The sequence below is a fragment of the Cetorhinus maximus genome, chromosome 20 (assembly GCF_964194155.1).
Source record: "Cetorhinus maximus chromosome 20, sCetMax3.hap1.1, whole genome shotgun sequence".
Classification (NCBI taxonomy): Eukaryota; Metazoa; Chordata; class Chondrichthyes; order Lamniformes; family Cetorhinidae; genus Cetorhinus; species Cetorhinus maximus.
In genome coordinates, this window is record NC_135898.1 from 80,576,457 (window position 1) to 80,594,255 (window position 17,799).

The 17,799-nt window shown below is 45.8% G+C and overlaps 1 protein-coding gene across 2 annotated transcripts in view; it reads right to left on the reverse strand.

Annotated features, from left to right (window-relative positions):
* The window catches only part of pdcd11 (programmed cell death 11), a 75,405-nt gene that overhangs the window by 35,675 nt on the left and 21,931 nt on the right, over positions 1-17,799 (reverse strand). For both annotated transcript variants that reach the window (XM_078565005.1, XM_078565006.1), the window contains 7 exons: positions 17,470-17,619; positions 12,448-12,563; positions 10,894-11,408; positions 7,796-7,858; positions 5,647-5,749; positions 4,810-4,899; positions 2,262-2,364 (listed from right to left, as the gene is read on the reverse strand). In XM_078565005.1, the coding sequence (XP_078421131.1) occupies positions 2,262-2,364; positions 4,810-4,899; positions 5,647-5,749; positions 7,796-7,858; positions 10,894-11,408; positions 12,448-12,563; positions 17,470-17,619 (1,140 nt within the window). The remainder of the gene's footprint in view (positions 1-2,261; positions 2,365-4,809; positions 4,900-5,646; positions 5,750-7,795; positions 7,859-10,893; positions 11,409-12,447; positions 12,564-17,469; positions 17,620-17,799) is intronic.

Sequence of the window (17,799 nt, forward strand, 5' to 3'; positions counted from 1 at the left end):
GCATGGACAGAGTAGATAGTCAGAAGCTTTTTCCCAGGGTGGAAGAGTCAATTACTAGGGGACATAGATTTAAGGTGAGAGGAGAAAACTATAAAGGTGATGTGCGGGGCAAGTTTTTTACGCAGAGGGTAGTGAGTGTCTGGAATTCGCTGCCAGAGGAGGTGGTGGAAGCAGGTACGATAGTGGTGTTTAAGAGGCAGCTTGACAAATACATGAATAGGATGGGAACAGAGGGATACGGACCCGGAAGTGCAAAAGGTTTTAGTTGACGGGCAATATGATCGGCGCAGGCTTGGAGGGCCGAAGGGCCTGTTCCTGTGCTGTACTTTTCTTTGTTCTTTGAGCTGTAGTCGAGGTAGCTATGGGAGTCAGTGGGCTTGTAAATGAATATTGGTAGACAGTCTATCACCAGAAATGGAGACAGAGAGGTCAAGGAAGGGAAGGGAATTGTCGGAGATGAACCATGTGAAGGTGATAGAGGGATGGAAATTTAAAGCAAAATTGATCAATTTTTCCAGGTCCAGATGAGACCATGAAGCGGCACCGAAACAGTCATCGATGTACCGAAGAAAAGAGTTGTGGGAGGGGGGGCCTGAGTCGGACTGGAACAAGGAATGTTCCACATACCCCATAAAGAGATAGGTATAACTGAGGTACATGTGGGTACCCATGGCCACACCTTTTATTTGGAGGAATTGAGACAAGTTTAAGGAGAAATTGTTCATTGAGAGAACAAGTTCAGCCAGACAGAGGAGAGGATGGTGGATGGGGATTGTTAGGGCCTCTGTTGAAGGAAGAAGCGGAGAGCCCTCAGACCATCCTGGTGGAGGAGAGATTGGACGCCCATGGTGAAGAGGTGGCGGTTAGGGCCAGGAAAATTGTGTATTCAATTCCCCTCGCCATAAATGATAACATCCTATTAGCTTTCCTAAAGTACTTTGCTGTACTTGCATGCTAGCCTTTTGTGAACCATGCACGAGTACACCCAGATCCTTCTGCATCTCAGGGCTCTGCAACCTCTCACCATTTAGATAATACGCTTCTTTTTTATTCTTCCTGACAAAATAGACAACTTCACATTTTCCCACATTATACTCCATTTACCAGATCTTTGCCCACTCACTTAACCTATCTATATCTTTTTGTAGCCTCCTTATGTCCTCTTCACAACTTGCTTTGCTGCCGATCTTTGTGTCATCAGCAAATTTGGCAATCATCTCTTCAATCCCTTCATCCAAGTCATTTATATAAATTGTAAACAGTTGAGGTCCTGGCACTGATCCCTGTGGCACACCACTCATTACATTCTGCCAACCAGGAAAAGACCCATTTATGCCTAATCTCTGCTCCCTGTTAGCCAGCCAATCTTCTATCCATGCCAATATGTTACCCACTATACCATGAGCTTTTATTTTCTGCAATAACCTTTGATGTGGCACCTTATCAAATGCCTTGTGGAAATCTAAGTACAGTACATCCACCAGTTCCCCTTTATCCACAGCGCAGGTTACTTCCTCAAATAACTCCAATAAGTTGGTTAAATACGATTTCCCTTTCACAAAACCATGTTGACTTTGCCTGATGACCTTGAGCTTATCCAAATACCCTGTTATAACTTTTTAAATCATAGCTTCTAACATTTTCCCTTTGACAGATATTTAGCTAACTAGCCTGTAGTTTCCCCCCTCTTTGAATAATGGTGTTACATTTGCTACTTCCAATCTAATGGGATCTTCCCCAAACCTAGGGAGTTTTGGAAAATTAAAACCAATGCATCAACTATTTCACTAGACACTTCTTTTAAGAGTCAAGGATGAAGTCCACCAGTCCATCCTGCTCACTCATCCCCCAGTCCTCTAGGTCCGAGTTGGACTTTGACGTCTCCTGGTCTGTTATACAGACTTCAGAAGCCCTGATGTTCTGGCTCGATCCCAGCTCTGCCATTACCTCTCACCCAGTGTCCCAGGTCCGGTCCTCTGCTCTCCAGTCTGTGTGCGCACTGGACCCCTCTGTTCAGAGTCTTTTGTCAGCGCACTCTGTTCTCAGGTACTCTCACCCCCCCAAGCCCATCCACTGTACCCCCATCCCCACTGGCAAAATATCCTTTTGAACCCATGTCTGCTTGTACCTCTTGCCCCCACCCAAATATCCAACCCAGTTGTTGTTTACTGTCCCACAAATGCAGCAAAATGTAATTAACTGCCAGCAGATGGACACCTCCCTCCCCACTCTGCCACAATCCCCATCGACCTCCGTCTTACCTGTGAGAGAGAGGCTGAGACGGGTCTCCATGCTGTCTGCACCAATCACTGTCGCTGTCAAGGCCTGACCAGGTCGAAACTCTTTCTCGGGATGTTTCAAGCTCTGAATTAAGTGGGGCAAAGTGGGCAAAGAGGTAAAATAGGTATTTATAAATTGTACAACCCTAACACTCCTACTGGGATGAAGTAAGAGGTTAAAGCAGTAAGAAAAGGTAACTGAGGGTTTGAGTTTGGATTACTGGGGAGTCAGCTTCACCTGCAGCTAATGCTGAAAAGACTCAAGTTACTAGAGAAAGTTAAGGGAAGACTGAATAGATGCGTTCAAAGTAATGAAGGGGCTGGATAGTTTCTCTCAATTTTCTCTGTTCCCATTGAGAGGAGGGTCAGTAATCTGAGGTAAGAACCAGAGGGTAGATAAGATTTAATTTATTTAATGCAAATAAAGTGTTGTAGTCTGGAATATGCTATGTGCCCGAAAACTGCGGGACATGTGCGTGGATACGGTGGTGTGTGTGCACAGGGGCACGGGCGCGTGCACACATGGGCACATGAACGTGACATGCAAACACGCGCGCGCGCACACAGATGATACTTCAGATGTGAAATCTTTAGTTTGAGGAGGAGTAATTTGAGACACGATGCGTGGTGAGTGCAGTGAGCTTGGGAGTATCAGGCGACTTTGAATTTATGATTACCAAAGCTTTCACTGTTGTGGGTTTTCCTCGCCTCATGTCTGGGTCTGGTCTAGACTTGCCGATGGAGATTGATCACTGTGATGAATCAATAACTCTATTGTCATAGGATCCTGTGGCTATCGGGATTGTAGAAGGCGAACAAAATCCTACATCAGAGCTCTGCACTCAGACTCACTGGGGGTTCAGTGGGCACTGCACAGACTCACTGGGGGTTCAGCGGGCACTGCACTCAGACTCACTGGGGGTTCAGCGGGCACTGCACTCAGACTCACTGGGGGTTCAGCGGGCACTGCACTCAGACTCACTGGGGGTTCAGCGGGCACTGCACTCAGACTCACTGGGGGTTCAGCGGGCACTGCACTCAGACTCACTGGGGGTTCAGCGGGCACTGCACTCAGACTCACTGGGGGTTCAGCGGGCACTGCACTCAGACTCACTGGAGGTTCAGCGGTCACTGCGTTCAGACTCACTGGGGGTTCAGCAGGCACTGCACTCAGACTCACTGGGGGTTCAGCGGGCACTGCACTCAGACTCACTGGGGGTTCAGCGGGCACTGCACTCAGACTCACTGGGGGTTCAGCGGGCACTGCACTCAGACTCACTGGGGGCTCAGCGGGCACTGCACTCAGACTCACTGGGGGCTCAGCAGGCACTGCACTCAGACTCACTGGGGGCTCAGCGAGCACTGCGTTCAGACTCACTGGGTGTTCAGCAGGCACTGCACTCAGACTCACTGGGGGTTCAGCGGGCACTGCACTCAGACTCACTGGGTGTTCAGCAGGCACTGCACTCAGACTCACTGGGGGTTCAGCAGGCACTGCACTCAGACTCACTGGGGGTTCTGCAGGCACTGCACTCAGACTCACTGGGGGTTCTGCAGGCACTGCACTCAGACTCACTGGGGGTTCAGCAGTAAGAGCCAGATTAGAAACAAAGAAAGAACTTACATTTCCATAGCAATTTTGACAAAACCCAGGACACCTCAAAGTGCTTTACAGTTAATGAAGATCTTCAGAAGTGTGGTCACTTTTGTAATGTAGGAAATGTGGCAGCCATTGATGAAATGCTGTGTAAACCGGGTCTATTTTATATGGTGTTTGGGAGAATGAGAAGCGATCTGTTTCAAACATACACAATTCTGAAGGAGCTTGATAGGGGCGCAGAGGTTGTTTCTCCTGGTTGGGGAATCTAAAACACTGGGGCACAGTCTCCGGATAAGGGGGTAATCATAGAGGACTGAGTCGAAGAGAAATTTCTTCACTCAAAGGGTTGTGAACCTTTGGAATCCTCTGCCCCAGAGAGTTGTAGATGCTCCATAATCGAATCATTTAAGGCTGGGAGAGACAGATTTTTGGTGTCTCAGTGAATTAAGGGATGTAGGGAGTGGGGGAGAAAGTGGAGTTGAAGCCCAAGGTCAGCCATGGTCGCTTTGAATGATGAAGCAGGCTCAATGGGCCGAGTGGTCTACTCCTGCTCCTAGTTCTTATGCTGTTATGTTCAAACGACGCACAGCAAGATCCCACAAATAGCAATGTGATAATAACCAGGCCACCTGGTTTAGTGATGCTAATTGAAGGATAAATATTGGCCTAGGACACCGGGATGGCTTTGGGATAGTACCATTGAGCCTTTTATATGTCCTCCTGAAAAGGTAAACGTGGTCTCAGTTCAAAATCTCATCCAAAGATGGCATCTTTGACAATGTGGGACACCCTTGGTACTGCACTGGGAGTGTCAGCCTGGATTCTGGGATTTGTACTGATGACCTTCTGACTCAAGAGACAAGAGTGCTACCCAGCGAGCCAGGCTGATTGCTTGAGATTACAATCTGCAACACATAGCAGGAGACTCACCTTGAGATTGAGAGAGAACAGCAACAGCTCGATCTTTCCACGAATGTCGGGAGTCACTTCTACGTCCAGACATTGCTTGGCGTAGTTGTACTGGAGACAGGATAGAGAGAAAGGTTAGAAGTGAAAATAGAGTGCAGATAACGATGGGGAAATAGGGTGGGAGGGTGAATCCGAACGCAGTGCCCGCCGAACCCCCAGTGAATCCGAACGCAGTGCCCGCCGAACCCCCAGTGAATCTGAACGCAGTGCCCGCCGAATCCCCAGTGAATCTGAACGCAGTGCCCGCCGAATCCCCAGTGAATCTGAACGCAGTGCCCGCCGAACCCCCAGTGAATCCGAACGCAGTACCCGCCGAACCCCCAGTGAATCCGAACGCAGTGCCCGCCGAAACTCCCAGTGAATCTGAACGCAGTGCCCGCCGAAACCCCAGTGAAACTGAACGCAGTGCCCGCCGAATCCCCAGTGAATCCGAACGCAGTGCCCGCCGAATCCCCAGTGAATCTGAACGCAGTGCCCGCCGAACCCCCAGTGAATCTGAACGCAGTGCCCGCCGAAACTCCCGGTGAATCTGAATGCAGTGCCCGCCGAAACTCCCAGTGAATCTGAACGCAGTGCCCGCCGAAACCCCAGTGAACCTGAACGCAGTGCCCACCGAACCCCCAGTGAAACTGAACGCAGTGCCCACCGAACCCCCAGTGAATCCGAACGCAGTGCCCGCTGAACCCCCAGTGAACGACAACATGAAAGTTTCAGAATCATTTTCCCAGGCTCTCCTCAGTGACTAACTGCTGCCCTCTCTCTGATCTCCCACATCCAGTACAGAATAAGCTCCTATACCTTGAACACGTAGCACGTCAGCACTTGGCCGACTTTGAAGGATTTGAGCCTGTCGGCTAGCTGCTCGCCCTGGGCCACGACTGCACATTCCTCTGACAGCTTGCTGTGGAAGGAAATGGACAGTTAGCAGAGAAGGCAATGGAAAATATGTACAGATTCAAGGCTGATTGAATAAACATTCAAACAATCTTTCCAGGAGCGTTCAGGCAAGAGGTGTTTAAAATTGATAAGGAGAAGATACTGAATAGACTGTCCTTACTTAAGTTGATAAGCATCGGGACGGGGTGAGATGCATCCAAGGATACTGAGGGGAGAGAGAGAGCAGAAATTGCAGAGACACTGGCCATAATTTTCCAATCGTCCTTAGACTCAGGGCCGGTACCAGAAGACTGGAGATTTGCAAATGTTACACCCTTTTTTGAACAAAGGTGTAAAGATAAGCCCAGCAATTACAGGCCAGTCAGTTTAATCTCGCAGGTGGGGAAGCTTCTATAAATGATAATTTGGAACAAAATTAATTGCCACTGGGACAAATACGGGCTAATTAAGGAAAGCCAGCACTGATTTGTTAAGGGCAAATCGTGTTTAACTAACTTGGAGTTTTTTGATGAGGTAACAGAGGGTTGATAAGGGTAATGCTGTTGATGTGGTGTACATGGACTTCCAAAAGGCATTTGATATAGTGCCACACAACAGACTTGTGAGCAAAGTTATAGCTTATGGAATAAATGGGACAGTAGCAACGTGGATACGGAATTGGCGGCTGACAGGAAACAGGGTAATGGCTAATGCGTGCTTTTCAGACTGGAGTATGGTTTAGAATGGAGTTTCCCCAAGAGAGTTGGGACCTTTGCTCTTCCCGATATATATTAATGACCTAGACCTTGGTGTACAGGGCACAATTTCAAAATTTGTGGATGATATGTAAGCTGGGGCAAGATTTTACGTCCCGTGGGAGGGTGCGCGCCCGATCCAATCGGGTGTAAAATCATGCGCGATGGCGTTGGAAGAGTGTCCCGATGTCATCGCGCAGTTGCGTGATATTTCGGTCAGCGGATGCGCATGAGAGTAGGCAGTGCACCCGCCGACAATTACGAGGCCTATAAAGGCCCTTAAGCAAATAACTGAACGCTATTTTTCACTGCCGGCAGGCAAATCAGCCAGGAGGCCTTTGGATTTTTTATGACCTCATCCACGGGCGGGATGAGCTTTTCGACATTTAAAAAAAAATTAAAATTTTTTTTAACATAATTTTTAACATGTCCCTCTTTATGTGACTGAGTCACGTGGGGACATGTTTATATCATTTGTAAAATTTTTATTGCTCAGTGTCCAATTCTCCAGCTCCTTCAGGCAGTTCTGTTCCCTCAGGAAGCTGTCAGCGTGCGCTCCCCCAGACATGCGCAAATTCCGCGCTCACCCTCCTCCTGACCCCACCCCGGCAGCGCTGAGCGTTTCAGAGCGCCTTTCACGCTGACTGGCCGTTAATTGGCCAGCCAGTGTGAAATCACGGGAGGGGCCCGATCGCGGGCGGTGATCTGTTTTGCAGCCTCTCCCGGGCCCACCCGACAAAGGGAAAATCCTGCCCTCGAAGTAATGTGAACTGTGAGGAGATAGTGTAGAGCTTCAAAAGGACAAACAGGTTGATGGAATGGGTGGACATTGCAGATGAAATTTGATGCAGGGAAGGGTAAAGTAATTCATTTTGGTAAAAAGAACATGGAGAGACAACACAAAATAAAGGGTACAATTTTAAAGGGGTGCAGGGGCAGAGGGACCTGGGTGTATACGAGCATAAATCATTGAAGAGTGGCCGGACAGGTTGAGAGTGTGATTAATAAAACATACGGCATCTTAGGCTTTATTATTAGGGGCATCATGGATATATATATATTTGGCAGGGGACATTCCTTTCCAGTTAATTTAAAAGCAAAATTTGAAACTTGGTAAATGTCAGGTCTCTTGTCTGGAGCTGGTTCAAGCACGTAGCGAATTAAACAGTGCAATTTCTGGGAATATTTAGAGTTGTCAGGCACAGTAAAGCTCCCATCACAGATTGCAACTTGACTCTCTCCAAAAGGTAGAATAAAGAAACAAAGTTTGTTCAGCAAGCATCTAAGAGCCCACCCATCATGGTATCTTGCCTCACCTTGGTCGCAGTGTTAACTCCGGTATAGACATTGCGAAGTTCGGGTGTGTGATTGGCAAAAATCTAGGTGAAATGGAGAGTTAAAAACAACACATTAGTCATTGTCAGAAAACAAGGTACAATAAGAAACATGCAGAACGACAAGGCCTTGTACCATCAACAGTCAAAAAGCGTGGCTAATCCCAGTTTCCATACCATGCCCATGTATGTGGTTTCCACACACTGAGTACACACCTAATATACACCTCTGCAGCCTGGGAGATCCAGTGCTGGGCTGAATCTGAAAAAGACTCGGGTGACCCTGCACTTTATTACATTGTGATAAGCTATTATGTTATGAATGGACTCCTGAGGTTGAGAGTTCAAACCGCAGCATAGCAAGTTACAAAACTGAATTAATTAAATAAATCTGGCGATTTATGGACTGACACCAGAAAAAATCCGATGGTCAGAGAAACAGGCTCACTCCCAATACTGCACTGCCGGAGGGCCAGTGCTGAGGGAGCGCCACACTGCCGGAGGGCCAGTGCTGAGGGAGCGCCGCACTGCCGGAGGGCCAGTGCTGAGGGAGCGCCGCACTGCCGGAGGGCCAGTGCTGAGGGAGCGCCGCACAGCCGGAGGGGCTGTCGCTTGAATGAGATTAAAGTGCTGCTACCCTCAGGTGGACATAGAAGAATCCATGGCAACTACTTTGAAGATATCAGGCAGTTAGTGTTCGGGCCAACTCTTAATCCCTCAAACATCAGGAAAACAGATATTTGGTTATTTACTTTTCATTTGTTCACAGGATGAAGGTGTTGCCAGCAAGCTCAGCATTTACTGTCCATCCCGATACAACTGAGTGGCCATTTCAGAGTGCAGTTAAGCGCCAACCGCATTGCTGTGATGGGATTTGAAGTAGTATCTCTGGATCTGCTACCATAGCTGTTATCTCTCTGCTCTTTGTGGGATTGTGTTATGTGCAAGTCGGCTGTCTTGTTTCACAAATTAGAACAGTGACTACACTTCAAATGTATTTCATTGGCTGCAAAGTGTTTTGGGGATGTCCTGTAGTTGTGAAAGGCACAATAAACCTGCAAGTCTTTCTTTAATGCTCTTCAAGGAAGATGTCTGTCTGGTGCACGAGAAGGTGAAATCTTTCACAGATAGGAAAAAAGAAACAGATAGTTGGTGCATAAATGACAAAGATAGTAAAATATTGTTTGAAAGGGATGCAGAAGCAAAAAAGATGGACAGTATATGTGTGAATTGTTTGATGGTCCAAATCGAGAGTCCTCAAGGTACTGAAGCAAACTTTCTGATATCAGAGGTAAAGAATGCTGAAATTGACGAGTACAGGAAAAGCTCCAGGCATAGATGGGGTCACAACCGAACATCTAAAATCCCTTAGAGAAAGAGAATTAGAAGTAATAACAGAAATTTGTGATTAAATATACACCAACGGATCCATTCCAAGAGACTTGAGACGTTCACTATTCATTAAGTTACACAGGAAACCTAAAGCAATAGAGTGCAATCATTTTAGAACTATAAACTTAACGAATCATCTCGTTAAAGTTATCTTGAAAATCATAATAGGAAAAAAACATTTGAAGCAGAAATTGGTGAGACGCAGTCTGGATTTAGACCTGGAGTGGGAACAAGAGAGGGAATATTTCACTAAAAACAATCTTCGCTAAATATCTAGAAGCAAACAAGAACATTTACATACACTTCATAGACTGAGAAAACATTTGATCGTGTTTATCACCAAAAGTTAATGGATGTGTTGCTGAAATGTGACATTGACAGTAAAGATGTGAGATTTATCCAGAGCTTGAATTGGGGTCAAGTAGCAAGCATCAGGCTAGAAGAGGGACAATCAAGTGAAGAGGGGAGTACAACAAGGCTGTATACTGTAACATTGCCAAAATGATTCAATCTGTACACAGAACAAATATTCAGACAATTCTGGGGTAAAAATTGGAGGCAAACACATAAACCAGCGGTACGCTAACAACAAAGCACTAATTACAGAATCAGAAGACGTCCTACAAAATATTGTAGATCAAGTAAAATCCAGCAGTTTAGAATATGGATTGGGTACGAACACCAAAATGACAGAAGTAATGGTAGTTAGAAGAAATACATTAGAATAAACCAGAGTGAAGATTGAAGTGGATGGTGTCACACTGGAACAAGTAGATAAGTTTGTCTATTTAGGACAAATGATAGCAGAAGATGGCAGATGTGATGCTGAAGTTAGAAGAAGGATAGAGGTAGCCAGAAGTAATTTTGTGAAGATGAAGGATGTGTTAACACCAAGAAATCTCAAGCTTGTAACAAGGAAAAAACTCACAAGATGCTGCATTCTATCCACTTTCCTATGCTTCAGAAATCTGGACAATAAATAAAGATCTGTGGAAGAAAATAGAGGTCTTTGAAATGTGGATGTTAAAACATCCGCTAAAAAAACCTTTATAGACCATAAGGGCAGATGAAGAGGTGCTTGAAATTGCAACAGCAAAAAGAACCCTGAAAAGTGACATCACAAAAGAAAATGTCAGTATTTTGGCCATTTGATCAGAGCTGAAAAGTTACCGAGATCTCTTCTAGAGGGTGAAGTGGAGGCAGCAGAAAGAGGGGTAGACACAGGCGTAGTTGGATGACAGACGTCACAGAGTGATTGCAGAGGAGTTACAGTGGATACGTGAGGATGGTTCAAGACAGAGACGCATGACATACCATTCAGCAGATCTCCTGGCAGGAGTAGCTACAAGAAGCGGGAAGATAACTCATCATAACCTCAGTCTTGTCCATGTCATTCGAAGAACCCACCATGCGTTGTGTCTTAATGCCATCAGGGAAATGGGGTATGGGTAATAAATGCTGTTTTGTCTATGCATACATTAGAATAAAAGCCTGTAGTAACAGCTTGCTATCTCACACTGCTTGGGGAGACAGTGAAGATGTCCCAGAACAGCTGCTGCAGGTTTCCCATTTATGCCACAGGTCTCACTGCGTTCCTATCAAGCCCCAGACCCAGGCAACCCACTGCAGCTCATTGTTTCTGAGTTGGTGACTTTAACCCACATTCAGACAACCAGCAGTGTACCTACCTGTGAGACTTTGCTTCTTTGCCTCCAATGATCTTTGCTCTCACAACATTGCCGACTTTCTGCCTCAATGTTGGGACGGTGCCCTCAGAGACCTGGTCGAGAATCTCCGAAGCATGAACGAACCCAGTCACACCACCTTCTAATGCGATCAGCAGGCAGGTTGTCCGCACCGATTTCACAGTCCCATTCACCATATCCCCGATACACAGCGTATGCTGAACCCCAGGTAAAACTTCCTCCGCTCCTTCCGACAGCTGGCGCTCTCGCTTCGCTCTGCGGTGTTTTCTGGGACCCCATGCGGCCAGTGGGATACCGTGCTGCTCCATGCCATCGGGTTGCAGCAATACAGAGAGAGTCTGCCCCACAGAGAGCTTCTCCGAGTCAAAGTGGAAGGTGTCGTTTAGATGGAATGTGACTGGAACGAGAAGCAGCTGCGAGGTGCCGCGCAGCGAAACCACGGCAACATCGGGCGCCACAAACTGCACCACAACAGGATGCTGCGAAATTCCTTTCAACTGCAACACAGAATTGTTGATCCAAGTCATCAGTTCAGCACAATTTATGGACTCAATTACTCTATTGGCTTTTGACCTCTCCACAGAGCAAATTAAAAACTGTCTCTATTCCTTGTCCCATTAAACGCTCCCAGGGCAGGTACAGCACGGGGTTAGATACAGAGTAAAGCTCCCTCTACACTGTTCCCATCAAACACTCCCAGGGCAGGTACAGCACGGAGTTAGATACAGGGTAAAGCTCCCTCTACACTGTCCCCATCAAACACTCCCAGGACAGGTACAGCACGGGGTTAGATACAGAGTAAAGCTCCCTCTACACTGTCCCCATCAAACACTCCCAGGATAGGTACAGCACGGGGTTAGATACAGGGTAAAGCTCCCTCTACACTGTCCCCATCAAACACTCCCAGGACAGGTACAGCATGGGGTTAGATACAGAGTAAAGCTCCCTCTACACTGTCCCCATCAAACACTCCCAGGACAGGTACAGCATGGGGTTAGATACAGAGTAAAGCTCCCTCTACACTGTCCCCATCAAACACTCCCAGGACAGGTACAGCACGGGGTTAAATACAGAGTAAAGCTCCCTCTACACTGTCCCCATCAAACACTCCCAGGACAGGTACAGCACGGGGTTAGAAACAGCACAGGGTGATTGTCAATCTCAGTCAGACCTTTAAGACCTACAGCAAATCCTACGGAGTGTGTGTGCGCATGTGCATGTGTTGGGGCTGGGGGGGAAACACTTTTGTTTCCGCTGTCTGGAATCCCAGCCCAGAAGTCAAAGCACACAATGCACCACCCCGCATTTAATAGTGCAGAGCATAAACTCAGCACATTACTCTTTTAGCAAACAATTAGGGCTGTTCTCCCCTTTATCCCCACAGCCCGAGCCACTTTCATTTAAAAATGGTGATTCTCACTCAGTATAATCAGGTGAGCTGCCCTCTGCTGAGCTCTGCCTGTCAGAAGTGTTCCCCTCAGCCTCAGCTCTAGCCCACACAGAGAAATGCTTCAGGGGATCCCAACAATTCTGTACCTTCTTTATGTTGGCACTTAGCAGCTCTTGACGGAGAGAGACATGAACGATGGATGAAAGGAGATCTACAAACACCACAACTGCTGTGCACTGCTGTCCAGGACTCACACTCGCCTCTACAAGTAAGGAAGAAAGGCACAATGAGCAAATTAGGCACCAGAAATTTATGCTGCATGTGAGACACTGCATAGCCCCGGACTCCCCAAACACCGAGCTTATCTTGCTACCTTGACCTATGGGACCTCAACTGTGGTTACAACAGCTTCATGTTGAGGTGTATCTGTGACAGGTTCTCCTGGAGCAGTTAGTTATTCCACTCAGTGATCCACATTTCTCATTCTGCAGCAGGTTCCTTACATGATGCTGGACTGTCACAACCTCCCAACTGAACCTCAATGCTTTAAAACCACCACGTTTCACTGGTTCACCAAATCCACTCGCTCCTGGGTGTCACGATCAGAATCAATGATCCATACACTCCTGGAGATTTATTCAAGTTATAGTTTATGGTCAGTTACACTGGGGACTGGGATGGGGAGGAGGTTTGTGTGACAGTGAAAGGGAGCTGGTTTAACATCAGGAGAGGTACAGTTAGTAACAGAGAGTGCTGGGGGTCGGGGTGAAGTTACTGAGTGACAGTGTGAGGGAGCTGGATTAACAGTAAAGAGCAACACGACACACAGCAGTGTTTGACAAATTTATTTATTAGAACTCTTTGAGGATTTAGCAAGCAGGATGGATAAAGGGGAACCAGTAGATGTAGAGTATTCAGATTTCCAAAAAGGCATTTGAAGAGGTGCCACATAAAAGATTACTGAACAAGATAAGAGTTCATGGTGTTGGGGGTGATATATTAGCATGAATAGAGGATTGGCTAACTAACAGGAAAGAGGGAGTTGGGATAAATGGGTAATTTTCAGGTTGCCAAACTGTAACTATTGGAGTGCCACAGCGATCAGTACTGGGGCCTCCACTATTTACGATCTATATTAATGACTTGGGTGAAAGGACAGACTGTACAGTACTGATAATACAAAGATTTGCAGGAAAGCAAATTGTGGGGAGGATACAAAGAGTCTGCAAAGGGACATAGAAAGGGTAAGTGAGTAGACAAAAAAATTGACAAATGGCATATAATAGGGGAAAATAGGAGGTTGTCCACTTTGGCAGGAAGAATAGAGAGACTGCAGAATGTTGCAGGACAGAGAGATCTGGGTGTCCTCGTACATGAAATCACAAAAAAGTTAGCATGCAGGAACAGCAAGTAATTAGGAAGACAAATGAAATGTTGGCCTTTATTGCAAGGAAGATGGAATATAAAAGTAGGGAAGTCTTGCTACAGCTATACAAGGCATTTGTGGGATCACACCAGGAATACGGTATACAGTTTTGCTATCCTTACTTAAGGAAGGATATACTTGCAATGGAAGCAGTTCAGGGAAGGGTCACTGGGCTGATCCCTGGGATGAGGAGTGTTTGTCTTGTGGCAAGCTGGGAACTAAATATTCAGGGGTATTTGACGTTTTGAAAGGACAGGCAGGAAGGAAAGGGTGGTGGGGTAGCTTTGTTAGGTCGAGATGGAATAAGTACAATGGCAAGAAAGGATCTGGGGTCAGAAGATATAGAATCCATATTTGTGGAGGTAAGAAATAACAAGGGGAAGAAGACACTGGTAGGAGTAGTCTGCAGGCCTCCTGACAGTAGCTATACTGTAGGACAGAGAATAAATCAGGAGATAATGAGGGCATGTAAAAAAGTCTACATTAATCACGGGTGACTTTAATCTTCATGTAGATTGGGAAAATCATATTGGCAGAGTAGACACGAGCAAGAAGTCACAGTGTGTATTCAGGACAGTTTTCTTTTTGAACAATACGTTGTGAATCCAGGCTATTTTGAATCTGGTAATGTGTAACGAGGCAGGTTTAATAAATAATCTCAGAGTAAAGGATCCCCTAGGAAACAGTGACCATAATATGGTAGAGCTTAGCTTTCGGTTTGAGAGTGAGAAACTTGGGTCGGAAAAAGTGCGCTAAAGTTAAATAAAGGCAATTACAATGGAATGAGGGCACAGTTGGCTGCATTGGACTGGGAAAGGAGTTTAGCAGAAAAGAAAGTTGATGAACAATGGCAGGCGCTTAAGAAAATAGTTCATGGCTCTCAACAAATATATCCCAGTGAGGAAGAAAGATTCAAGGGAGAGGATAAATCAATCATGGTTCACCAAGGAAGTTACGGACAGTATCAAACTGAAAGAAAAGACATACAATATGGCAAAGACAATGTGGCAAGCCAGAGGATCAGGAAAGTTTTAAAAACCAACAACAGATGACCAAAAAATTAATAAAGAGGGAGAAAATAAACTTTGAGGGTAAACTAGCAAGTAATATAAAAACGGACAGTAAGAGCTTCTACAAATACATAAAAAGGAAGAGGGAGGCGCCAAAGTGAACATAGGCCCCTCAGACAATGAAGCTGGGAAAATAATAATGGGGAACCAGGAAATGGCAGAGGAGCTGAATAAATACTTTGCTTCAGTCTTCATGGTAGCAGACACTAATAGCATTCCAAAAATACTAAATAATCAAGGGGAAAAAGGGTTGGAGGAAATAAATACAACAATTATCACTGGAGAAAAAGTACTAGGGAAACTAATGGGGCTAAAGGCCAATACTTCCACTGGACCTGATGGGTTGTATCCTAGGATATTAAAGGAAGTAGGTAAAGAGCTCGTGGATACACTGGTAGTAATCTTCCAAGAATCCTTAGATTCTGGAAAAGTCCCAGAGGACTGGAGAATGGCCAACAATAACACCCTTATTCAAAATGGGAGGGAGACAAAAAACAGGTAACTATAGGCCAGTTAGCTTAACATCTGTCATTGGGAAAATATTGGAGTCTATTATAAAGGATGTAATAGCAGAGCATTTAGAAATACGTAATCTAATCAAGCAGAGTCAGCATGGCTTCATGAAGGGGAAATTATGCCTAACAAATTTATTAGAATTCTCTGAGGAGATAACAAGCAGGATAGGTAAAGGGGAACCTGTAGATGTAATATGTTTGGATTTCCAAAAGGCGTTTGATAAGATACTGAACATAAGGCTACTTAATAAGACAAGAGCCCATTGTGTTGAGGGCAATATATTAGCATGGATAGAGGATTGGCTAACTAATAGAAGACAGAGAGTTGGGATAAGGGTAATTTTCGGGATGGCAACCTGTAACTAGTGGAGTGCCACAGGGATCAGTGCTGGGGCCACAATTATTTACAATATTTATTAATGACTTGGATGAGGGAAGTGAATGTTCTATCGCCAAGTCTGCGGATGACACAAAAATAGGTGGGAATGCAAGTGGTGAGGATGACACAAAGAGCCTACAGAGGGATATAGACAGGTTAAGTGAGTGGATAAAAACTTGGCAGATGGAATATAATGTGGGAAAATGTGAGGTTATGCACTTTGGCAGGAAGAATAGAGGAGCTGAATATTATTTAAATGGAGAAAGACTGCAGAAGGCTGCAGCACAGAGGGATTTGGCAGTCCTTGTGCATGAATCCCAAAAAGCTAACATACAAGTTCAGCAGGTAATAGGGAAGGCAAATGGAATGTTGGACTTTATTTCAAAGGGAATGGAGTATAAAAATAGGGAAGTCTTGCTAAAACTATACAAGGCACTAGTTAGATCACACCTAGAATACTGTGAACAATTTTGGTCCCCTTATCTAAGGGGAGATATACTGGCATTGGAGGCAGTTCAGAGAAGTTTCACTAGGTTGATCCTGGGTATGGAGGGATTTTCTTACGAGGAGAGGTTGAGTAGGTTGGGGCTGTACTCATTGGAGTTTAGAAGAATGAGAGGCAGCCTTATCGAAACATATAAGATTCATAGGGGGCTTGACAGGGTGGATGCTAAGAGGTTGTTTCCCCTTGTGGGAGTGTCTAGGACCAGAGGGCATAATCTCAGAGTATGGGGTCGCCCTTTAAGACAGAGATGAGGAGGAGCTTCGTCTCTCAGAGGGTAGTCAATCTGTGGAATTCTTTACTGCAGAGGGCTGTAGAGGCTGGGTCGTTAGGTATATTCAAGGCTGAGATAGATAGATTTTTAATCAGTAAGGGAATGAAGCATTATGGGGGAAAAGGCAGGAAAGTGGAGTTGAGGATTAAAAGATCAGCCATGATCTCATTGAATGGCGGAGCAGACTCGATGGGCCGAATGGCCTACTTCTGCTCTTACATCTTATGAGGAAAGGTTGAGCAGGCTGGGCCTTTACTCATTGGAGTTTAGAAGAATGAGGGGCGATCTTATTGAAACACATATGATACTGAGGGGGCTTGGCAGGTAGATGCTGAGAGGGTGTTACCTCTTGTGGGGGATCAATAGCTAGAGAGTGCAGTTTAAAAATATGGGAACCCCCATTTAGAACAGAGATGAGGAGGAATTTCTTCTCAGGGCATCGTTAGTCTATGGAATTCTCTACCACCGAGAGCAGGGGAGACTGGGTCATTGAATACAGTCAAGGCTGAATTAGACTTTGATCAACAAGAGAGTCAAGGGTTACAGGGGGCAGGCAGGAAAGTGGAGTTAAGGCCACAATCAGATGGACCATGATCTATTTGCATTGGTCGATGGGTTGATTGGCCTACTCCTGCTCCTATTTCTTATGATCTTATTTACAAGAAGCTAGGTCCCACATGAAGCAGCAAGGTAAAGACCAGCTAACTAGTTTCTGGGAGTATTGATTGAGGAAGGAATGTCAGTCAGGATATTAGGAGAACTCTCTGCATTTCTCCCCAACACCATGGGATATTTACCATCTATCTAAACAGGCAGACGGTGTAACATCTCATCTGAAAGACGACACCTTGACACCGCGGCGCTCTACTGAAGTGTCATCTTAGACCATGGGCTCAAATCATGTGGTGGGGTTTGAACCCATGACTTTCTGACTCAGAGGAAGGTTTAATCCTGATCAGGTGAGCCACCCACCAAATGCCAATAGACCAGATGTGCACTTACCACCCTGGTGATAGCGACTGGCTGAAACAGTCAGCCTGTTAACCTGTGTACCAGTGAAGTACACTGTTCCATCAGCCTTCACTCTATCCACAACCAGCTGGAGTCTCTGTCCTGTGGTCAGGCGGCTCAGACTGGCACCAACCGGGGAGTCTGAAAGAGGAAATGTTAGTCATCTGTTATTCTTTATATAAACTCCCCGAACCCCGCGATTAAATTCCAGTCTGTAGCTCACTCCCAGGTTTCTGTTATTCTATATTTAAACCTCCTGAACCCCTCGATTAAATTCCAGTCTGTAGCTCACTCCCAGGTTTCTGTTATTCTATATTTAAA